At 43.0% G+C, this 24069-nt stretch overlaps 2 protein-coding genes across 4 annotated transcripts in view; one reads left to right on the top strand and one right to left on the bottom strand.

The window, feature by feature from the left end:
• Rev1 (REV1 DNA directed polymerase) overlaps positions 1-13176 on the top strand; it is a 28023-nt gene extending 14847 nt beyond the window's left edge. For both annotated transcript variants that reach the window (XM_055607285.1, XM_055607278.1), the window contains exons 7-17: positions 5335-5555; positions 6409-6581; positions 8555-8657; positions 9393-9558; positions 9763-9965; positions 10535-10768; positions 11227-11347; positions 11774-11988; positions 12084-12234; positions 12439-12541; positions 12768-13176. In XM_055607285.1, the coding sequence (XP_055463260.1) occupies positions 5335-5555; positions 6409-6581; positions 8555-8657; positions 9393-9558; positions 9763-9965; positions 10535-10768; positions 11227-11347; positions 11774-11988; positions 12084-12234; positions 12439-12541; positions 12768-12879 (1802 nt within the window). In that variant the 3' untranslated portion in view covers positions 12880-13176. The remainder of the gene's footprint in view (positions 1-5334; positions 5556-6408; positions 6582-8554; positions 8658-9392; positions 9559-9762; positions 9966-10534; positions 10769-11226; positions 11348-11773; positions 11989-12083; positions 12235-12438; positions 12542-12767) is intronic.
• Positions 13177-14038: 862 nt separating this feature from the next.
• The window catches only part of Eif5b (eukaryotic translation initiation factor 5B), a 57335-nt gene continuing 47304 nt past the window's right edge, over positions 14039-24069 (bottom strand). For both annotated transcript variants that reach the window (XM_055607260.1, XM_055607267.1), the window contains exons 15-24: positions 22717-22848; positions 21833-22015; positions 21566-21727; positions 20439-20570; positions 17399-17530; positions 17232-17308; positions 16982-17146; positions 15713-15851; positions 14764-14925; positions 14039-14458 (exon numbers count right to left, since the gene is read on the bottom strand). In XM_055607260.1, the coding sequence (XP_055463235.1) occupies positions 14351-14458; positions 14764-14925; positions 15713-15851; positions 16982-17146; positions 17232-17308; positions 17399-17530; positions 20439-20570; positions 21566-21727; positions 21833-22015; positions 22717-22848 (1392 nt within the window). In that variant the 3' untranslated portion in view covers positions 14039-14350. The remainder of the gene's footprint in view (positions 14459-14763; positions 14926-15712; positions 15852-16981; positions 17147-17231; positions 17309-17398; positions 17531-20438; positions 20571-21565; positions 21728-21832; positions 22016-22716; positions 22849-24069) is intronic.

The following is a 24069-nucleotide window of genomic DNA, read 5'->3' as shown; positions in this document are numbered from 1 at the left end:
TGTGTGTGTGTGTGTGTGTGTGTGTGTGTGTGTGTGTGTGTGTGTGTCCTCCTTTGTAGAGGTCAGAGGACAGCTTTGGGAATCAATTCTCTCCTTCAGCTTGGGCTCTGGGGATTGAAAGAAGGTTGTCAGGCTTTCCAGGCAAGAGCTGTTTTCAAGTGAACCATCACCACACCACTCACTCACAACCAAATGGCATATTTCTAACCTGAAAACAAAGGTCAGAAACATGTTCTGAGATGCTTCTGAAATGCAGATGGTGTTAAGTGGTAGGGCACTTAACAGGTGTTATGTGACCCCATGGGTTTGATTCCTAGCACTGGTTTTAAAGGTTGATTTTTTATTCTCTATATATTTTAATTATACTTCGGAATGTATGTCTCAGGAGGGTCTCCTGCTTCTAAGGCCTGTGCGCTCTCTCTCCCTCTATTTCTCTCTCTCTCTTAGATAATCTCTCACTGACCTTGAAAAATACCATTTGTCTGGGCTGTCTAGCCAGTGAGTTCCCAAGACCCACTGTCTCACCTTCCTCTACCACCCACCCTTTACATCGCTGGGATTGAAATACCCAGATTGTGAGGCCCCAAATGACCGACAGGCTTTGAGTCCGATATAAAACACATGAGGGTCCTTTATTACAAACTCGAGCCCTTTACAAGAACAAAGGGGCAAGCGACCCCCAACTCCAGGGGAACAGGGTTTTTAAGAGGTCAAAACGCAAGCAGGGAAGTGTAGGTCTTGGCGTTACAGGATTGGGTGAAAGGGTCTCTAGGGGAGCTGACCTTAAAATGATTGGTTTGTTTTTAGGCGCCAAAACTGCAAACGATTAGGTCTGGCTACCTGGGGGACACCTGACCACCCCACCCCATACGTGCAGGTTAGGCTGTAGCAAGGGGGAGGGGAGTTAACACATTCCATGGGCTTCCTTAGGGCCTACGTGACCCTAGTCACACTCTTTATCTGGGCAGGAGACTGCTGCTGGACCTCTGCTCTGAAAGGACTGTGATTTTGCCCCAGTCCCAGGAATTAACTCTTAAGTTTTTGAACCTCTCGGGATGAGGGGCATGGCATCCATGCCTAGTGCTTATTTCATCTTTAAATTTTATGTGCATGGTGTCTTGCTTGCATGTTTTGTATGTTCTGCCTGCAAACCTGTGTTGCCTGTGAAGATCAGAGGAAGAGGCGTGGACTCCCTGGAGTGGGAGTTACAGGCTTTTGAGTTGCCCTGTGGGAACCGAACCCCTGTCTTCTTGGAAGACCAAGTGTCCTTTCCTGCTGAGCCACTGCTTCAGCCCTGTGCTCGGCTTTTTAAAGAGGAATTTTATATATTTTGGGAACTGGTTGAGGGCTCTGTGCATTAGAAATTCTGAACAACATATAATAGAGAGTCCTATTTAATCTGCTGAATACCAGTAATTTCCCAGAGATGTTTGTTGGTGAATATAGTATTTATTTCTGCCTTGTGACTCACCTTTCAGGACAACTTGCTCTCTAGCTAATAATTAGAATAAATTAATTGATAGCAGCTCAGCTGTCTTCAGCCCTGTGCTCTCACTAACTGTCCACTCGGCATATAGTGTGCTCTGCAGACTTGTAAGCAGTTTCAGAGTGGATGTGGATGTGAGCAGAAAAGGCACAACACTGCTTTTGGATGCTGGCCGGTGATGGATGATATGTTGTGTGAACAAATGTATCACTTAGTTCAGTGTAGTTACCCAGTGAAAGAAAGATTGTCCCCAGCAGTGCTTTCAATACTAAAGACCATTGGATCTTTGCAAAGCTGTTAGCCCTGGGAGTGTAATCTTCTGTTATGGACCCTGTACACAAAGTCAGGATGAGGGTTTGTACATTTAGTTTGTGACTTCTAGCTCTACACAGTTACAAAGCTGCTCAAATAGCTCGGCAACCTCACAACATTTACAATTAACAGGTTTCTCGTTTGGCTTGGCCATATTTCCTGTAGTCAGAAGCCTTGAGCAAGTGCCTACTGCATTGGACAGTACAGCCACACACATTCCCATCACCACTGACATTTCATTGCACACCCTTAATGTGGATGACAAAGACGTTCTTTGACGTTTTTCTCTCCTATATAAAGTGGACTGCCACGGTCTGCCAAGGTTTGGCTTTGGGGGTCCAAGGAAAATCTTTGAACAGGACACAGATTCAGCTTTTACTTTATCTCTTGGTTTGCCGAGCTGATGGCTCAGGAAACTGATCACATAGAAGATTGAAAGAACAAGAAAAAGGGAAGGGAGCCCAGGATTCCTTCTCTAGCAGTTCGGGACTGCCTGCACTGTAGCTAAGGAGGAAAACTTAAACTGACCAGTTTTTTGTTTTGTTTTGTTTTGTTTTTTCCTGCACCCAGGGCTGGGAAGAGGCTTCTAGCCCCAAACTGCTTCTAGCCCAAAACTTCATGGGATTGTAAAAGGAGTCTCTTTGATGTGTAGATAATGCTCTTTGCAGAAATCTCTGATAGGCTAATACATGCCTACTGATGGCAGAGCCCTGAGTCTGTTAACTTGTTTGTGAATCTATAGGGGAATAAGGAAAGAGAGACATAGAAAATCGACCACTTCCACACACAAGCATTCAAGAGGAAAAGGTGGATGGTCTGGTCACAATTTTGTACTTCTGAGACAAAGCTCTCTGTCACAGAAGGAATTACCTCATAGTCAGAAAGGCAGTTAATCACAAAAACAAATGAAATTCGAAAATATAACAGGTTACATGATTTTTCACTAAAACTAAACATTTCTTATCTATATATCCATTGCATAAGTTCATAGCAAGTTCAGAATGACAAAGGTTGATAATGCCTAAAGGTTTTAGCAGGGTCCAAGAGGTTACAATGTATGTCTTTTCAGGTAGGACTGACCTGGCTACCCATTCTCCAGCTATCTCTTAGTTTATAGTGAATTCAGGACAGTAATTTTATCTGCCTTTCATATGAAGATACAAAGTAAATTTAGAATGACAGTATATTATGCCATAAGCTGACAAGGTGTACAGAATTACAACAAAAGAGTTTGTATATTTAACATTAAGATTTGCACTTAAGTTAGACATTTCTTGGTAGCCCTCTTATATTCTGGGTTCATGAGTTCAAACCAGCTTGCCTCTGTTTATGGTGGGTACCAGGATTTGTATGGTATCTCTAGAGAGAAAGCTTATTTGAAGCCTCAAGCCTGTCTCCTGGTGAGGCATCTGTAGGTCCACCAAAGTATTTACTGCATCTGTAAACTTTCTAACTTCTAAAATTGTTCGAATCAAGTCAGGCATTCTATAATCAGGAATTAATTCATCTGAATAGTAGTGCAGCATCATAAAGATCCCATAGATAGATTGCTCAGTCAGAATGGTAAATACCCAGAAAGTGAGGGTTCATACTCTTCCAGATTTTTGATAGAAGCAATAGCACAGAAAGAAGGGGTGTCAGAGGCTGGAATCAATTCTGGGCATGCATCATGGTACAGACCTTGCAAAGTACTGGCCTACCTTCCAGAGAGCTGACATGCTTACTGATCTGCCCCGCCTCAGTGGCTCCTGGCAAAGGTCTGTCTGTGTGGGTAGGGATCATTGTCCATCATGCCCCAGCTGCTTGACCTGGGGCTTCCATAGCTTCACACTTCTTAGACAGTACATTCAGAGCCAGCACATTCCCCTTCTGTCTTGTCTTCTTGGTTGGCTGTGCTAGTTAGGTCTTCGGCCCTGTTTACTTTCTTCATACAGATGCCCCTTTTCCCTCTGAACTCTGAGCTGCACTGCATTGAATTAGCAACCATTTTGGTCCTGTCTTGGAGTTGTATCATTTCCTCTGACCTCCACTGCAGGACGATTCCATTCTACCAGACCAGCTTTCCATGTAGACCAGCTTTCCTTTCTCCTCAGACAGTGGTTTCATTAGATCAGGTTGAGTGTGCTTGCTTTGGGGATTTTTTAAAACAAGTATTGTTTGTACCTGGCAGTGGATGAGATCTCCCCTCGAGACCCTTCTGAAGCACTCCATTTCCCACACTGCCACATGCACATCCGCACAATGCGGGGTCAGTGTTGCCTCCTGCCCGCCCTTTGTTCCGACGTGGACTGTAAATGGCACAAGTGGGAGCCAGCACCCTTCCCACTAGGCTACAGATTACCGGTTCTCAACCTGTGGGTCACAATCGCTGTGGCAAAAAATGTTACATGATGATTCATAACAGTACCAGATTACAGCTATGAAGTAACAATAAAAATAATTTTATGGTTGGGGGTCACCACAATCTGAGGAATGGATTAAAAGGGTGAAGCATTGAGAAGGCTGAGAACCACTGATAGAGATTCTCACGGTTCAAACATGTCTGGTCTACTTTGATGCCAGAGATGCTTTGAAAGTTTGCCAACTCCTCACCATGTCCTATTTGCTGTATCCAGCGGTTCTCCTGGCAGCGCATGGGGTGCCTCTTGACACTGGAGACTGCTCAGGATAGAAGCAAAATGTACATGAGCACACTGAACAAGAGAGAAGCAGACTTTGCTCTTTTTTGATAACATACAAAATGACACAGATACATGTTTTTCACTGCTGGTAACTGTTTTATGTTCTAAAGTCATTTAAACAAGAATTATAGTTTACTTAAGTTACTCTAAACTGTTTTCTCAAATGTTTGTTTTGGTTTTTCAAGACAGGGTTTCTCTGTAGCCCTGGCTGTCCTGGGCTTGCTTTGTAGCCCAGGCTGGCCTCGAACTCACAGAGATCAGTCTGCCTCTGTCTCCTTGAGTGGTGGGATTACAGGTGTGAGCCATGGCACCTGCCTGTTTATCTTTTTTTAATGTCTTGGATATGGTTTAGGGCAGCAGAGCTCATCAATGTCCTGGGTAGCATTGAAACTTTGTGCGCCTTATATTGGAGGTCGTGGAGACTGCTGTGCTGGCCCAGTTGTAGGAAGGATTATGTCACCTCTTCAAGATGGCCAGTTAGCTTTTGATAAAATAGGTCTTCCTCCTGTACCACACCAGCCTTTCTTGCTTAGCAGCCTCAGTCCCAGTGTCATTGTTGCAGCGTTTGTCATCAGTTCCTGTTCTAGTTCTAGCCCAGAGTAAATGTGGTGAAACCATCATGGACAGCACAGTTCTACCCTGCCTGGTAGTGTTTGTATCTGGGCTATAGGTTCAGAACAAAAATTGTTAAGCAAGAGCCTATTATTTACTGATTCATGAATAAGATCGTAATCTTGATATTATTCGAAAAATTATTTTTGTATGAAACTTAAGTTTTAATTTTGCATGTAAATAAATGAACAGCCAAGATTTTTAATAGTTTCTCAACAACTGTGTACATATTCCTTTTCCTAGGAGTTGGACGTTCAATGGAGTTTAAGCTGGCATCTTTGGGAATTAAAACCTGTGGAGATTTGCAGTGCATGACCATGGCCAAACTCCAGAAAGAATTTGGTCCCAAAACAGGTCAGATGCTGTATAGGTTCTGCCGTGGTTTGGATGACAGACCAGTTAGACCAGAGAAGGAAAGGAAATCCGTGTCCGCTGAGATCAACTACGGAATCAGGTTCTCCCAGGTAGCTTGCCTTTACACAGTCTTGTTTCTAAGCTCTCGAACTCTTGGTGGTTGAAATAAACTGTTGGATTTGCAGAGCCGTGGTGACTTTTAAGGTAGGTCCCAATTTTAAAAACCTAGGTCTTAAGGAAAATACTCTGCTTTGGGGTCTAAAGCTACTAATTCAATTATTCTCGTTACCAATGAGGAGGAAGAGGTTCAACAAATATTTTTAGTGGTAAAATGTGTTTTTAAACTATACTTAAAAATTGGTCTCCTTTACTTCAATTTTTCATGCCTGTAGAGCAGTGGTTCTGAACCCTCCTAATGCTGTGACCCTTTAAAACAGTTTTTTATGTTTTGGGGACCTTCAACACAAAACCATTTTCATTGCTACTTCATAACTGTAATTTTGCCACCGTTATAAGTCATTAGGTAAATATCTGTGGTTCTGGATGGTCGTAGGTGACCCCTGTGAAAGAGTCGTTTAACCCCCTAAGGAATCACGACCCACGGACTGAGAACTGCTGTTCTCGTAACCGCACATCATGAGGATTTGAAAGCTGACGAGCTCATGCTTCTTGGAACTACCATGTAGGAATTTGGTGGAGTGTTGGCATTCACATTTTTATCAGAGAATTTAAGGATTGTAACAGGTCAGTGATAGCATACTTGTGTTGCAATAATTCTACTGCAAGAAAGGAAGATGCCTTACAGAATACTCAGCACACTGAGAGATGAGCGTGTGAGCTCCGTGTGCACAGTGTTTCTCTTAAGTTGCTACGACAGGAAATAACATGTTCAGTATTCAGAGAAGAGCTGTCAGGTTAAAGAAAATAATATGGGGGTGTCTTTTCATCTTTGTCTTTCTGTAGCCAAAAGAGGCAGAAGCTTTCCTTTTGAGTCTTTCAGAAGAAATTCAAAGGCGACTTGAAGCTGCTAGCATGAAGGGCAAACGCCTGACTCTGAAAGTTATGGTGCGGAAGCCAGGGGCCCCTGTAGAAACTGCAAAATTTGGAGGCCATGGAATTTGTGATAACATTGCCAGGTAAACTTTTTCTTTAAAAAAATGTCAAGAGTTAAGTTATATTCTGTGCAAGTTATTATAAACCATACAAAATAAAATCAGTAGTAATAGTTTTAGTTAAAATTTACCAAAACTGCTGCTGTTAAATATCCTATAGAGCCAGGCCACAAGCCCATAGTAGGTTGACTTAGGTATAGTGCCAAGTGCAAAATACTGCAGACTGACAGATATTTTTTAAAGATTTATTTAGTTTGTGTTCCTGGCTGATGAAGCTGGTACTGCTTGAATCCTCCCGCTGTCTGCCAGCCAGCACATCACAGTGGCAAGAACACAGACCAGATAACAGTCACACTGTGAGACAGGAATCCAGACAGGTGTCTCGAGGGCCAGGTTTGCTCTGTGTAACAGCCTTCTCTACCCAAGTGCCTATGACATCATTATTTCCTAGAGCACTGACCCAGTACATTCTTGTCCTTCTCTTTAGGTCCAAATCATTGCCACCAAACTGAGCACCAAACTTCCAACATGACTAGCTAGACAGACCACATTTCAAATCAGTCAGGTGGCAGCCTGAGGCTCATTTTAGGGGCTCCTGGCTGTGAACTTGTGTGTAGAAAGGAAAAGGGCTGCATGTTCGCAAGCTAAGGGGACTGATATGGTTTGTGGAAAGCTTAAATGAGACGTTCCAGATTTCTGTCAGTAAATCTCAGAGCAATCAGAATTGTCTCTGAAACCCATAGAAAGCTTTTCTTTAAAGCCCTGATGTTTGATTTGTCCATCACTTAATGTTAGAGTTCATGTGTGATTTGTGATCAACATGACACCACATTTTTTTAGTGTGTCTTCTATTCAGCCAACTGCACTCCATCTGACAAGCCAGATCTTTAACACTGAAACCATAAATAAGGATGATAATGTTTTCAGTAAAGATTAGATCTTGTCAAACATAAGTTGCTTATTCTATTGTAACATTCGTTCTGTTATTGAAAGCATTATGAAACAGGGAAAGTAAAACAGTTTATAAATGTTCTAAGTATGGTTTACAGTTATGCCATATAGAGATTAAATGCAACAGTGGATATTTCTATATGAAATTGGTTAAACATAGTTTTTTCTTTGGGGCAAGTGGGAGAGGAGGGAGGCAAGAACCAGGTCCAGTTTACTGTGTGTTTCTGGGGGTGATGTGATGGTGTGATTTTGTTTGTGAGGGGCCACTGTGCTCAATGCAAAAGAATTCCCAATGGCCCCAACGGTGTGAGGATGTCGCCACACAACAGGCTTTCCTTACAGAGCCAGTCTCCGTTGTCTTTGGCAAAGGTTTACGTCAGGCTACAATAGTGTTTGCCACAGTAACTACGTATACTTTTTATGAATTTATAAAGGTTCTGAAGAAAAAGTATCATTGGAGTGAAGATATTTAATGTTGGAAATATTCTGTGACTTTTCTTTAAATATAATAGTCTAGAGAGAAGGTTCAGTAGTTAAGAGTAGCTGCTTTCCTGTGTGTGGGTGTGCACACATGCACAGTGCTGCGGAGGCCAGAAGAGTGTGTCAGACTCCCTGCAAACCGAACTGCAGTCCTTTGCAAAAGCAAGTGTGTAACCACTGAGCCATTGCTTCAGCCACAAACCTTAAAAAACAGTTGATTCATTTCTCCTCTGGATATTATTTGTTATCTCAGTATCATTTAAAGTAAAACTTCCCTTGGGATCCAACTATTCTTGCAATTTGCAACACTGTATAATTTTTATGTGCATCAACTAAGTTTCATTTTCCTAAATTTGTCAACTTTTGGTTTATCAAGTCTTCATGCTGTTTAAAGTATCAGTGCTATGAATATGTTTTCTAGCTTTGTGGGTGGTGGAATTGGCTTAAAGAATGGGCGATTATTCCATTCATATTTATAAACTTAGTAACTCCTTCCAATGTTTCTATGATTTTTTTAGTGAGTATATATGGAATGTTTCTTAAGAAAGTAATTCTAATACTTACAGGACTGTAACTCTGGACCAGGCAACAGATAGTGCAAAAGTAATTGGAAAAGCGATTTTAAACATGTTTCATACAATGAAACTAAATATATCGGATATGAGAGGGGTAAGTATTACACTGGAGCCTTCTTTGTGTAGCATGAAGCCGGGGCTGTATCTGAGCTTGGTTCTGACATGCATGTCTTCAGCTTCTTCAGTGCAGTCCCAGGAGGGAGGTAGCACGTCCTATCAAACCTAATCTAATCTTAGTTTTCACAGGTTATATTTGTTAGAAATATTTTGTTTTCTGCATAGAATATTATATTTTCTGCCCTCCACATTACAAGCACTGGGCAAGCACCTTTATCACTGAGCTATTGCCCCAGCTCTGTAGTTGCTCTCGTAGGGAGAGGTTAAACCTTGGTCATGCCAAATAAATACGTGTAGCACGTAGCTACACCCAGTCTGCTACCCTTAAAGACAGATCCTGTTTAAAGCCTCAGTTGGCGCTGGTGCACAGGTACAGGTACACTTTGCCACCAAGGCAGGTTGTCACAGGATCTCCACACTTAAGGGTCACATCCTCCCCCCTCTAATCATTAGCCAACCAGAAAACTTGTGGAATCCCGAAATTCACTTGTCTGGCTATCTGATTTTGAAAGTCTTAACCGTGTTTGGGTGAATCCAGTACTCAGAAGATAAAGTTTCGTTCACTTCTTTATTACAGAAACAGGATCTAGGTGGTAGTGCCAGAAGATTAACTGACAATTTTACTTAGTTGAAATCTTACTTTCACTTTGGGTTTTTTTCTTTTTCTTTTTTTTTTTTTTTTTTAGAAACATTCTCTTTATTTTGGCTCTAGGTTGGTATTCAGGTGAATCAGTTGATTCCTACTAATCCAAATCCTTCCACATGTTCAAGTCGCCCATCAGTTCAGCCAGGCCTCTTTCCTGGGCGGCCGCAGTCTATCCTTGATCTCTTCCAAGTTCAGAAAGCTAGGAAACCCACCGAAGAGGAGCACAAGGAAGGTGGGTAGCCACTCGTGTGCAGCTCATTTCTGTCCCACTAAGTCCCCTGGGAATAAAAGCTTACCATCAACATGAGCCTGTGCATTTTAATTTTTAAGAAGTAAAATTACATTCTAAATTATTAGCCTAAAACTATGCAAGGAATTGGGAATTTGGTGAATGGGGAAACTAACGAGGCTGTGGTTGTTTTTTCTAAAATTGTAGTATTTCTAGCTGCTGAGGATCTGGATGTATCCTCCACCTCTAGACCTTGCAGTTTATTGTCGCCCCTTTCTGCTCATCTGGCAGCTAGTATCAGTCCTGACACTAACAGAGATCAGTGTTCAAGGAAATGGAAAGGTCTACACTCTCCCATCAGTGGACAGTCAAGACTTAACCTGAGTATCGAGGTCCCATCACCATCCCAGGTATGTTTTGAGGTATTAAGTACAAAACTGGCTTAAATGAAAATCGTATTCTTTACTTTGTAGGTTGGCATACAGAGCCACCTTCATGTGTCATTGTGCTGTTCTTGCTTACGCCCCTCGTCTGCCAGTTAGTCCTGGTGCTTTTGTTCTTTGTCATGTGCACCCCATCACCTTTTCTACTTCTGTCCTTCGGTGGAGAAAAGCTAAAGGAGATGCAAATGCTGCCTGCAGATCTAGGGAAAGGGGGCAGCTCTCACACTTGAGTTTTGGTGACAAGCAGCTCTCTAATGCTTCTATGCTCACCTTTAACTATACAGTATACAGTAATTATATTTGTGAAGGTCTCCCATCTGAAAAGTTAATTTTGTTGATGTTCCCTTTCCTGGCTCAGTTCTCACTGCAAGGCATCTGTAAGTATGTAGACCCCCTTGTGTGGACACTGCTGGCTCCTGAAGTACACTCCCCTTCAGACTTGAAATGCACTCCCCTCAGACTTGGTAGCTGCTGGTCTGTTCTGTTGTTCCTCAAACCTTTATTTCTGAGCATCTGGTTCACATTTGGTTTTACAGATTGATCAGTCTGTTTTAGAAGCACTCCCCCCTGATCTCCGGGAACAAATAGAACAAGCTTGTGCTGCTCAACAAGGAGAGCCGCGTGACACCAAGAGGAATGAACCAGTAAATGGTTGCAGTTCAGGGGTATTGCCACATCCTGTTGGCACAGTTTTGTTGAAAATACCAGAGTCTCAAGAACCTAATAGCGACGCAGGAATCAATGTTATAGCCCTTCCAGCATTTTCACAAGTAAGTCAGTCCATGTTAGGACCAGTGTCCTCTCACCACTTTAGCTCAATTCTCCTGTTCCATTCCTCTGTACTGCATATATCAAGAACATTGGTTGGCCCCTCGAACTTGTAAAGTTGGCAAGCCAGCACCAGAGGAAGAGAAGTGGAAAGCAGGGCAAGGTGTATAGGTGCCTACCATGTCTGGAAGAAACAAGCACACACATTCTCTTGCCCTCTTTATTGGCCCATGCGCTCACTAGAGCGCCTCAGTAGGGTGAAGATGCAGAGGAGAGTAACCCGAACTATGTACTTGCTCTTGGCTTAACCATGTTGTAACTAGGTCTGTTGTTCTGACATCACACAGATCTGAGTACCCGCTTCCAGGGTTTCTTGAAAGGCCTTTTCTCCATGCTTTGCTCTTCAGGACCTGTTAATGCCACCTAGAACTAACTTGAGTGTGGCTTTCCTTCCTATTAGGTGGACCCCGACGTCTTCGCTGCCCTTCCTGCTGAGCTTCAAAGAGAGCTGAAAGCAGCCTATGATCAAAGACAGCGGCAGGGAGAGGACACTGCTCCTCAGCAGACAGCCTGTGCACCGGGTGAGTCAGACTGACAGGTCACAGAGGTAATAGAGTGATGCTGCCATTGGGTCAGTGCTGACCCTTCATCCTACTGACTGAAGAGGTCAGATCAGCAGGCAGTGTTTCACGATGCTTGCTGGTTACTGCCTGGGCCAATCTCAGCACACTCACAGCATTTTGGATACATGTCTAGCTACTTGTCCTTTGAGACTGCTATTTGAAAGAATGTGGGTTCAGATCACAAGATCTGGAAACAAGTCCCTGAACACACATTTATCAAGCCTGCGTCCTTGCTGAAAGAAAGTTTTAGTCCTTAGGACCAGCCATTGCACACAAGCAGCATGGCCAAGGTCAGAACACCAAGTCTGCAGCTGGGCTGGAAGGACAGAGAGCCTGTGTGGTATTATCTCGAGTATTCTGAGGATCTCATACCTCTTCTTTCAGTGCCGAAGAATCCTTTACTTCAGCTAAAGCCACCCACAGCGAAAGACAAGAGAAACAAGAAGAACCCCATTGGTTCTCCCAGAAAGATTCAGAGTCCTTTGAAAAATAAGCTGCTGAGCAGTCCTGCGAAACCTCTGCCAGGGGCCTATGGCAGTCCCCAGAAGTTAATAGATGGCTTTCTAAAACATGAAGGAATGACATCTGAGAGACCCCTGGTAAACAGAAAAAATGTTTTTAAAAAAACACTAAAATCTAATAAAGAGTGGCCTTTGTTAGATTTTAATGACAATATTTTTGCTCTTTTTAACAGGAAGAATTCTCCACCCCTGGTGTGCAGAACCCCTCTAGCTTACAGCCCAGCCAAACAAGTTGTGTTAGACCAGCAGCACCCAACTTAGCTGGAGCTGTGGAATTCAGTGACGTGAAGACCTTGCTCAAAGAATGGATAACTACCATCTCAGGTTTGCAGGGTTGTTCCTTAATTCAAGACCCTGACCCAACCACAACAGATGTAGCCTACTTTTCTAACAATAATGTTCTCACCAGTTACCTCCAGTCTTTTAAGTTGTAAGGCTTGCTTTGATAGCTGTAAATCAGAATATAGCTAACTTCAGATTTCTCCAAAAGATACTGGGGTCCTCATCTTAGGTTTTCTTCCTTTCTAGATCCAATGGAAGAAGACATTCTGCAAGTTGTGAAATACTGCACTGACCTTATAGAGGAAAAAGATTTGGAAAAGTTGGATCTAGTTATAAAATACATGAAAAGGTAATTTTACTGAAAGAATCAATTGAAATGGGTAGTAAGTTAAGGACCTATCTATCTAATTTCAAGAAAACATGAACTACTTCTGGGGGCTCTAGGTCTTTATTTAATCCAAAGCCAGCTTTATCTTAAGACTCGGTTTTAGTTCGGTGGCCTTTAATTAAAACTGAGATGGTAGATAAAAATGTGTTGGCGCTTTCTCTAAATGAAGCTTTGTTCTCACCTTCAGGTTGATGCAGCAGTCGGTGGAGTCGGTGTGGAACATGGCATTTGACTTTATTCTTGACAATGTTCAGGTGGTTTTACAACAGACTTACGGAAGCACACTGAAAGTTACCTAAATGTCCAGAGAGCCTGGTGCTCTCTGCCAGCTGTGCCAGCAGCGCTTGTGAGGTATTTGCAAAGTGCATGATAGTGATGCTCTGAGTTTTTATAATTTCAGATTTGTTTTTAAGCAAGTGTTTTGTACATTTCTTTTCAAAAAGTGCCAAATTTGTCAGTATTGCATGTAAATAATTGTGTTAATTCTTTTACTTGTAGCATAGATTCTATTTACAAAATGTTTGTTTATAAAGTTTTATGGATTTTTACAGTGAAGTGTTTACAGTTGTTTAATAAAGAACTGTATGTATATTTTGTACAGGCTTTTTTTTTTTGTGTAATTCTTAAACTCAGCCATAGGAACTAGCAACAATTTATATATACTTAAAGGGCTGAAAACCTCCAGGTCACCTTGCCACCGGGTCTATGTACAAAGGCTTTGGAATTGCTGAGCAATCCCAGGACAGGATTTTAATAGTGCTCCGAACCTGGAAAACTACTAAAATTCTGGCCTGGGACTGAAACAAATTATGTCCAAGACAGTGTTGAGAATATTGAATAGCTAAAAATAAGATTTTCAAGCATACATACTCTCATGTATGTATGTGTGTGTTGTGCCATAACACTTGAAATTCCTACAACGACCCAACAAGTTTCTCCAAAGGATGTTGGTGGATCAGTTGGATGTTGGTGGATCAGTTAAGACTCACATTCCTCAGGGTTAACTACAATGAGGTACAGTCATGAGACTTTAAATCACTGTGAGCAAGCAGTGACCTCCAATAATTTACTGCCACAAAGTGATGGAATGTACTAAACAAAATAGACCGAAATTAACCAATGGAAAATGCCTCTCCTAGGGTAAAAAGGTTAGCTGGGGGGAGCTGTGCTAACATGGAAGCGCAGCAGAGTTCACTCGACTGCAGTGTCTCCTCTCTGTTGGCAGTTTGATTACAGTGAGCTCTCACGACTAGTGCAAGCAGTGAATGGCAGCCAGCCATCCTTCACATCTTGGTTGTGCAGAAAGCAGAGAAGAAAACAACATGATGCCTATCTCCCAAAGGGCATATGGCAGAAGAATGCTAGGAATGGGAGTGCAGGAAGTCACCGTGGAAAGAATACCCATAGAGATGATTGTTATATCAAAAGAGTCCCAAGAATCACAAAACCCATAAAAGCTTGGTTAATCAAATACTGCAGGACTGATTTAATCAGTATAAAATTGAAAGATTTAGATTTGTAATAAAAATCCAAATTTGAGGAAGGGCAAACTTTAAAACAGCAGCCAAGTCTTGAGGGAAGGGACGGTGAGTGCAGGCACGCTGGACTGTGGGGCGGGGAAGTGACCACTGTCAAACCAGTGTAAGTTGCTTGGTTTATCATGGAAAACATTTTATACACCTAAGTCCATCAGTATCCAAATGTCTGTTTTGTTGGTAATATCACAACATAATATTACATTTACTCCAAATTCTGTCCCATGTGGAAAAGTTAGATGATTTCAAATACTTTCTTCAGCTCCACAATAAGCTGCCAGTCGCTCTTCTGCATTTCATCTCTGAACCAGTCTTTGAGTGCATCGATGGACTGCCGGCTGATCTGCAATAGCCCAGGCACAAACAGGGTGAGCCAAAGGTGGGGTGTGCCAATGAAAGCCAGTGGCCCCAGGTTGTCACATAAGCAAAAGAAAGCCTGTGCTTTGCAGCCTCCTTCAGAGAACAGAACCCACATCTGTGAGCTGTGGCTCAGAGTCCTGGGATCACCAATGGCACATACCCTCTTTCAGAAGTGCCACCTATGTTCCCAAATCCACGCTTCAGTTCTCTGAGCTACTGATACAGGTGACCAGAGAGCTGAACGGATGAAAATTTCTGAAAATATGGCACCTTTGCTAAAATACTTACCTTGCTGACAAGAATGTCTGTAGCTTCAAAATGTCTCCCGAACATTTTCGGAGACTCCCCAGGGATAGGCTCTATTTTGACACAGACCTCTTGTCCTTTTTTTGCAACATCCACCTGCTTGTGGTTTATTTCGATGCTTGTTACTATCCCAATGTCAACAAACTACAAGAGAAAGAGACCTGTGACAGCCGGATGTGAGGTGGTCCTCATTCCATCTACCCTGTGCCTCCCAGATGGCAGCAAAAACAAAAGGCTTCTCCGTGTTCTGAGGCTGTCTGCTGATTCAGTGTCACTTGTGACCCTGCTGTAAGCTCTCAGGCTGGGGCAGGATGGAACTAAGTCAGAAAGGCGGCCATGCAGCTTGAAAATAAGCTTTGAACAGACAAAAAGGGTGGAAGCCTGGCTGTCTTGTGGAAGGCACAAGAGTTATTTTGTTCACAGAGTCGACAGCCTGAAGAACAGAGGACTAACTGCGAGTTCTTAACAAGCCACTATCCCAAAATGAGGGCTCCAAAGACGACAGGCAACACATGACCAGTATCCACTGGCCCAACTGGGCCAGCTGAGCACTAAGCACGACATGTGAGAAAACGCTACAGCAAACAGCAAAAATGGAGGAGGAGGAGGAGAACACGAGGTTGTAGCCATTTACAAAGAAATAGTGTGTACAAGACCTGCATGGTTTAAATGTAGGTTCCTTTACAGTAAGTCTGTTGAGGAGGGAACAGACAAATCCAAATGAATGAGCTAGACTGTTACATAAAGAGGGGTGCTCTCTTCCCCGTGACTCCAACATGGATCTGCCTAGCCAGGCCCACAAATGGAGTGAGCAAACATCAGACATGAGGGGTGACTGCAGACAGGAATTACTGAAGTGACACTGTTTAGAGAAGGTATGGAACCAACACACAGTTGCAGAAGGAGAACACAGATGTCAGCCTGGACTTACGTTTTTGCTTGGAACGCACATGGGTGTCCCTTGCTTGACCTGGCCAGCCTCCACAGTGACCCCTATCACTATTGGATCTCGGGAATTGAAAATATACTGAGGGAGGATTTTCATCTTGCAGGGAAATACTGCTATGTGCCTGAAAGTAAAGAGAGGACAAAACATCTCAAGCTCACAAACTCGTTAAACAGAAAAAAAGTGCAGACGGGCGTGAGGTTTGCTGGATAAGCGCTACAAGCTCTAACCCAGCTCACAGCTACAATGACGAACACTTTGCACTCAAATTAAATGATGGTGCCTTGGCCCCAGCCATCTCTTGATGTTGGCAACCTGGGCAGAACTTGATGCCGAGTCTGTCACGCGGCAGTCTTCTTCAGAGCTTATAGTGATCCATCAATAGGATTTTCTTCATCCTATTCCTGTTGCTTCCCAAAACTGGGCCATGAGGTTACTATACTAGTCAGTCACGATGCTGGCAGCATATGAGGGCAGTGTTGCCCCGTAGCAACTCTGGTAACTCTCTCCTAGACAGTGCAATTCGGCTCACAGGACACCTGCTCCTGACTCCCTACCGGCTGGGTTACAGGTCCATGGAACCAGAGTAACCCCGACGTGATCATGACTATACAACTTGGCAGGGAGAAAAAAGGAAGTCCCCAAAGCTCAATCATTCCCATGCCTAATAACCTGAGGGCCCTATCACTTCTCCAACCTTTTGCCATCCATGTTCTCTGATGTATGCCCTGACACTGTTGTGCCTGTGCACACTACACACACCCGACTGATCTGCTTCAGGTTCTTATCCCACCAAAGCCCACCCTCTGCATCTGCTTTACAGCACTCCTCTCTCCTCGCGCATACTGCTTGTCTCAATAACAGAGACTCTGAAAAGCCCAGGAGGAGGAAGCCTAGCTAAAGGCCTGCAGACTCTTCAGGAAGCATGGACACAAACTTGCAAGGTCTACAGAAGAATGGCTTTGTCTCCCTCAGAATCCTTTGGCGTTATTTCCCAGTTTACACATAGGTGATCCAAGCCCTCCAAATTGAAATTTAATAAACTAAGGTCCCTGAGAGGACCTCATCTCTGTCCCCCGCCTCTCCCCCTCTCAGATACGTACACATGCATGCACTGGGATGTTTCCCCCTGGTTATAACATACCACTTCAGGATGCAGTATGTTGGGACACAAATAGCCACACTTTTGTTGTCTGCTTTCCTTGTATGTGGTGCCTTACCAAAGATTCAAAGTAAACAAAAACATCAACTTACTTAAATTCTTCCTGTTTCTGTTTCTTGTAGTCTTGTCTGTATTTTGTAAAGGAATCAAATAAATGATAAATAATTTCTGCACTAAAGATTCTAACTCCCAAACTATCAGCCATCTCTTGTGCGTCCCGCTCGATTCTTACATCAAAGGCCAGAATTACTGCATACCTGAAACATGGAAACATCGAAGATCACTCAGTGAGAAGGAGTAAGTCACACTAACAGCCTGAAGACAGTCAGAAGGAATACTTACTGTGGATCATGTTCCAACATCACTGAAGCCTTCATAACGTCCTTTTTATGGACTGGGCCAATGTTGATTCCGGCATACTGTAAGAAAGGGTCCAGGTTTGCTGGCATGAAGCAGGTAAGGGCAGCATATCATGACACCACGTGCTTACAAAACTAGTAGTTACTTACTGGCACCTCTGACGTCTTCAGAAATTCAAGAAGAGCTTCCAAAGAGCCTAATGTAGACGCCTGAACATAAACTCCTTTTTCTTCTAATTTGATAGCGTTTAGTGTCTGCTTTAACTCGTGGATCAATTCATCCTTGAAAAGAAATCAAATATGACAAAGCACACCCCTAGCTTCAGCAGCCTAGAGGTAACTTTCGCTCTGCCTAAACACTCACCTGAAAACATGGAATTAGAGCATGGCAGTTTGTTCTAGAAGAGACACTATGGCCATAGCCTAGCCCTATCCTAACCCACTGCATCTATCTGCCTTAATCTATACAACTTTAAGTCTCACAAATGAGTGGCAGCCCCAAAGCTGAACTGTGAAATTACCTAACTCATCACATCTAAAGACAAGTCCTCTCCACACGCAGGCCTTGCCTGTTCCACCTTTACCCCGAGGTAGTGAATTCACTAACGATGTGATCTGTTTTGGCTGTGTAGCTAGCAGCAACAGTTCTATTGACTCTTTGGCAAGCAAATAAGCTATGACTACAGCCTGCGTTTTCATTGGATATGGGCCAGCTGATCTTCCTATCAGACAAACAGGCTTTAAAATGAATACTAGTACCAAAGAAAGATTCCCTTAAAGTTCTATGGGTTAAAATATCTAAACAAAGAACAACCAGTGGCATGTTCCCAGCACATAGAAGGTTGAGGCAAGAAAATCAAAAGTTCAAGATCAGCTACATAACAAGACTTAAAAACAAACAAAACCCACAAAGTGTGTACAGCTGTGTTTGGATACGTCGTACATAAGTGCTGGTGCCCTTGGAGGCCAGAGGCAGTGGATCCTCCTAGAGCTACCAGGTATGGATGCTTGGATCCAATGTGCCCCTAACTGCTAAGCCATCTCTCAGGACAATTTATTTTTAAATACCTTAAGGCCGTCTTCTCCTTCCTCCCCACCTCCCATTTTTGAAAAAGGGTTCTATGAAGCCCGACATTACCTTGAACTACCCATGCAGCCTATGACAGCCATGAGCTTCTGATCTAACTTCCTCCACCGTCTTTGTATATCACTCTACTCATTTTTATGTCATGCTGAGATCTAACCCAGGGCTTCCTGTGTGCATGTATACTAACAACAGCATGCCCAGTCATTTGGAATCATGCATATACATTTATATAACTTCATATGATATTACAAACCAATAACTTGAAAGCAGCCCATTTCCTGAAACAGGTCAGCAGATAAGACCCTTTATAAATTGCCCATTTTAGTGAGCATCCCTAACATATGTCATGCTGACACAACAAGACTCTGAGCTACGGAGAACAGCAGGATACAGGTGATACGAGAGATGGGAAAAATGGGAGTGGACCGTAATTAGGGATGGAAGAGGGAGGTCGAAATAAAAGGAGAGGGCAAGTGGATGTTTGATAAAGCCTCAAGGAATGTTTTATATTGACCTAAAATTTATATATAATACATAAGTATATATACATACATATCTTTTAAAATTTAGATTTATTTTATCAGCATGAATGCATGCATGTCTGTATATGCATGCATCACATGGAGGTAAGAAGGGAGTCAGATCCCTGGAACTACAGCTACAGGTGGTTGTGAGCCACCACATGGACGCTGGAAACTAACCCTGGATCCTCTGCAAGAGCTATTAAGAACCATTCCTCCTACAGGCCTGTAGGCCACCTTCAATGGCACAATCAGGTCACATTCGTGTTACCTCAACACTATGACTACCTAAGCAGGACCCAGAAAACAATACACACACACATACACGCATGAAGTTATTCCCCGTTGGCTGACAAAACTCCCCATAAAAGCCATAGGTTAACAAAACTGTAGTCCCAGGCATGGGAAACTTCTGTTCAAGTTGCTGATCAAGATGGTACAAGATACTCCCCAAACAGCACAGGCTACTGCTTTTGCCCCTAGTTGTCTACCAAGGCTGAGGGTGAGTGAGGCCCTACTGCTGAAAGCACCAGACACTTGAGACACAGGACTGGGAAGAGCTGAGCTGGAGCTAACCAGAAAGTCTCCATGAAGTCTAGCTTCCACAGTACCAGAAGGTGTTATACAAGCTGCCAAGGGAGGAAAACAACTGACAATACTGTCCAGGCTACAAACCATAACAATGGCCAGCATGATAACATGTCCCTAAAAGTTTACAAGAGTGACATTCATATGCTGATGGTAAACAAAAGCTGCCTAAGGCCCACTCAACAGTAGGGAGGCTCATGCCTGGCACTAGGAACCTGGACAACTATCCATGGCTACTGAGGACATAGACCTTACACTAGACCAGCATAATTCCTAACAGCATGCTAAAAGCATATCTTTATACTCACAGTTCCTGTAGCTCTCACCCCATATCACAGAACGCTCAGAGAGGCTTCAGAAAAGGACAGTCATGGTCCAGAGATCATGGAACGGAAACCCAGTCTCAATGAATACAACATAACTCCTGCCTACACCCAAACTCTGCTAACATCATGAAACAGGAGGTGGAAAGATTCTAAGAACCAGAGGACCAGGAAATGTGCTGTGTCTCCTATCAATGACATGAAACCTCAACAGTATGGCTGCCTAAACAGGACTGCGTAAACAATACCAGCAGACGTGTTAACTAGGAAGGGGTCAATCTCAGAGAGAAGGGGAATTATAGATTCTTCCAGGGACAAACCCCAAATTAGTTATCCAGTATAAAGCAGTCAACCCTGAAGTCATATACACACACAAGCAACATTAATGCATTCAAGAGGTTGTGTTTATATATTTATGAATGTGTGTGCTATAACAATAAAAAAGAGGCCATTAACTTGAGAGGGAATAAAGGGGAGAACATGGGAGGGTCTAGAGGGAAGAAAGGGAGAAGGGATACAATTACATTTTAACTTAAATAAAAACAGGAAATAAGAAAAATAGATCTAAGGCTGAAGCAGGAAAATCATGAATTCAAGGTTAGTGTGGGCACTGGGAGGGAAAATGGGTAGTCCAAACTAGAAAAGAAATTAATCAAAAGTAATGAACTTACTTTGAGAACAGGGACTTCATCATCCTTGTAAGCCACTAGGAGAGGTAAACCAGCCAGGGTTTTCTCAAGGTCTTTCCCAAGAATCTTCACTCCCTGAGCTGCTTCCACTTCTTTATGCTTCTCATACTGGTTCTAGAGATAAAAATACTTTCCACTGAATTTATCTGAACAGCGGTAGTGCTACGGTATTTTGTGACCTTGGAACGGACAGTTCTCAAACCCTGCTCAAGAAATAATACCTACAACATAAGGAATGGATAAATTCAACATTCAGCTTACGAATTTCTGTTTCTCAAAATAGCACAGAAAAGACAGGTCAGAATAGAAGACATAAAGTAAAATCTGTGGAAACAGGGACAATGAAAGGGTAGGGCATGAGCAGCTAAACATAAAGCCATGGCTATTTGGACAGAGGGAAAGGTTTTAAAGTGATGGCGCCACAGAGCAGGCAGATGTGAGAATGAGAGCCACCATGAAGAACAACTCAGAACTTCTGCTGAGGCAATAGTGAGATGGCGCTGCACACACTGGGAAAACTGGCACACGTTCAGGTGCAGAAAGGAGGTCCATGGCACAGCATGGCAGTGCACACACTCCATGTGCAGAAGAGTGCACAACAGAGTCATACTGGATTATAGATCTGAAATATTCTTCAAGTCAGAAGGGCCAGGCGCCAAGAATGCCTGCACTTTCACTGTCCACGGAGAAAATTCTGTTCCTCACAGCAATCCGTACAGCAAGGCTGTCTGTCCTTAAGTCCTACAACCTGTTAAGTAGATATTATCGCCCACATCCACTTCTGCAGTGACACAAGGACAGGGACAAATGTGTCCTGTGCAGTAGGCCAAGCAGGCCTCAGAGACGGCCTGAGCAGAGATAAACGTCGAGAAGTCCCCATGTTTACACTCTCCATCTTTTTAAAAGATTGATTTTATGTATATGAGTGTCTATCTGCATGTACACCTGCTTCTCAGAAGATGGCATCAGATCACATTATACATGATTGGGAGACACCACATTATACATGGTTGCCGGGAACTGAACTCAGGACCTCTGGAAGAGCAGACAGTGCTCTTAACTGTTGAGCCATCTCTCCAGCCCCACACTCACCCACCATCTTGGCTTACCTTCACGCGTAATTCCTTCATAGGAGGAGGTAAGAGGAGGCCGCGAATCTGAGTGACAATGGGCCCTTCTACTCCAGGGACAATGATCGTATCCCCTTCCTTCAAACGTCCATTGATCAATATGACATCTATTGTGGTGCCCATTCCTGGGAGAGCTTTAACCTAATAGGCATGTTTTCAAATGAAAAACAAAACAGACATGATGGCATATCCTGAACTATTGAAGAGTCCAAACCCTGCAGGGGAGGGAAACAAGCCCACAGTTACCTCCATGACCTGTGCTCTCAGCTCTTCACAAGGTGCAAGCCTCTTGCTCAACATGGTCTGAGTTAACTCCACAAGAAGGTAGATGAGACTGCCCATGCCATCACCAGTATGTGCAGAGGTAGGTACCAAGGACACAAAAGTGCGGGGATCTTTATTCTCATAAAACAAAGCAGCATTCAAACCCTAGAAGCAGAGTCAGCCCAAAACACTCCATGAGAAGAGGCACCCAGAAGAGGGCGACTGAAAGTCCTTCAGAGATGCGCAGAGAACTGAGGTGCTGTCGGTGAGCAGTCAAGTGCTGACCTCCGTGTGAAGAGCCCTATCTCCCATGGCCAGCACTAACACACAAACCCCTGAGCAAACACAATCTAGAAACAACTGCCTAAACATTTAGAGAAAAGGGAAAAGCAGTTTCTACGTCAGTGCAGTTCATCATAATGCTCAGGCTGCAGAGACAGGTCAAGCACCAGTTTCTGATGTTAAAACTGGAATGAGCTCAGAGTTCTACATACACTACCCAATCAGACATAAGGCTGAGGAAAGGAAGACCAGGAACCCTGGACTTTTACATCAGCCTGGAAACAGTAAAACATCAAAAAATGGAAGAAGGAAAAAAATTACCGAGCTGAATGGGGAACAAATTTTTATTAATGAAAATAGTGACTTTACTAAATAGACAACAAAGGAAACACTCTGATAGGTTCTTCACAAAGAAATTCTCCTGCCTCGGTGGTGCATGCCCGTAATCCCAGCACTTTAGGAGGTGGAGGCAGGCAGACTCTGTGAGTTCAACGTCAGCCTAGTTTATAAGGCAAGTCCAGGACAGGCAAAGATACACAGAAAAACCCTATCTCAAAGAAAGAGAGAAAAGATACTGTCCTTACCTGCTGGGCAAATTCTACAATAATGGCCTTTGCACGCTCCTCAAATTCATCCTTTGTATTTTTCTTCTGCTTTTTTAACGTAACAGCCACATCAGAATCAGGACTCTTCTTCCAATCATATAACCTGTCAATCTGGAAAACATCAGAAACATTTCAAAAACCCACAACACTGAAGGTTATAAGCTCCAGAAAAATCCCCTGTATATTTCTGTCTTTGTCTCTTTCACACACATAGTATAATGTACTCAGGCATTTTATTGTACAAAAGGCCCCTGCTAAGGTGACACTGTCCATTTTACCCTCCAGTGAGTTCTTGTAAAACTGCTCTTTGTAAAACAGAAGGTTCTAGAATTATCCTGTGAACATTAAGTTTCAAAGTTTGCAAAGTTCCAAAATGAGCTGGTAAATCTGCAGACAGGAAGGACTAATTAGAGCAAGCGCGACTGTCAAGAAGACTACATCAGTTGTGTTCTTACTCAAACTAGGAATGAGTCTGCTCGTTAATAAGAGACTTTTTCCCTCAGCTGTCAAGCTATGGGATGTTTCAGGTGAAGGAAATGCTAACTGCAAACATATCTAAATATACTGAACCCATAAATTTATCCAATTATGAATTAATTTAGAAAATACTAAATTTTTAACATCTGTATCTCTGCCATGAGTGGTAAGTGACAATATGAGAGGAAATCGGTCAGTACAACAAGACTGTGTGGACCTGAGCACAGCCTACGCTGTGACGTTACTGAAGGCGCAGTGAGGTGGGCCACAACCTGGGATGTTTGGTAAGATCGGGGTACTATCTGAGGTCGTTAAAGTAATTTCTAAAAATACACTCAACATAAAAGTTCTAACCTTGAAAAACAGGCAAACAAAAGAAAAAGCCATAATGTTCGTAGAATTAAAAGGAAAGCCATGGGATGAGCTTAAAACCCAATTTTATTGAAGAAAAAGAAAGAGGAGGCATGGAGGGAGGGAAGCAAGAAGGAAGGGAAAAGAAAGAGAAAAAAGAGAAGAAAGAAAGAAAGAAAGAAAGAAAGAAAGAAAGAAAGAAAGAAAGAAAGAAAGAAAAGAAAGAAGGAAGGAAGGAAGGAAGGAAGGAAGGAAGGAAGGAAGGAAGGAAGGAAGGAAGGAAAGGAAAGAAAGAAGAAAGAAAGAGAGAGAGGAAGGAAGGAAGGAAGGAAGGAAGGAAGGAGAAAAAAAGAAAGAGAAAAGAAAGAAAATAAAGAAGAAAAGATCAATGACCTTGAAAGAGCTAGCAAAACCGAAGCATATAGGAAAATACAATGCGGGTGGAGGAGAAAAAAAATCCTCCACTGCTTCAGTTGGCTTGTCATGGGGCAAGATTGAGAAAAG

Source organism: Psammomys obesus, unplaced genomic scaffold, assembly GCF_907164565.1.
Source record: "Psammomys obesus unplaced genomic scaffold, mPsaObe1.curated_primary_1811, whole genome shotgun sequence".
NCBI classification, from domain to species: domain Eukaryota; kingdom Metazoa; phylum Chordata; class Mammalia; order Rodentia; family Muridae; genus Psammomys; species Psammomys obesus.
This window is presented reverse-complemented; position numbering and strand designations above follow the sequence as displayed.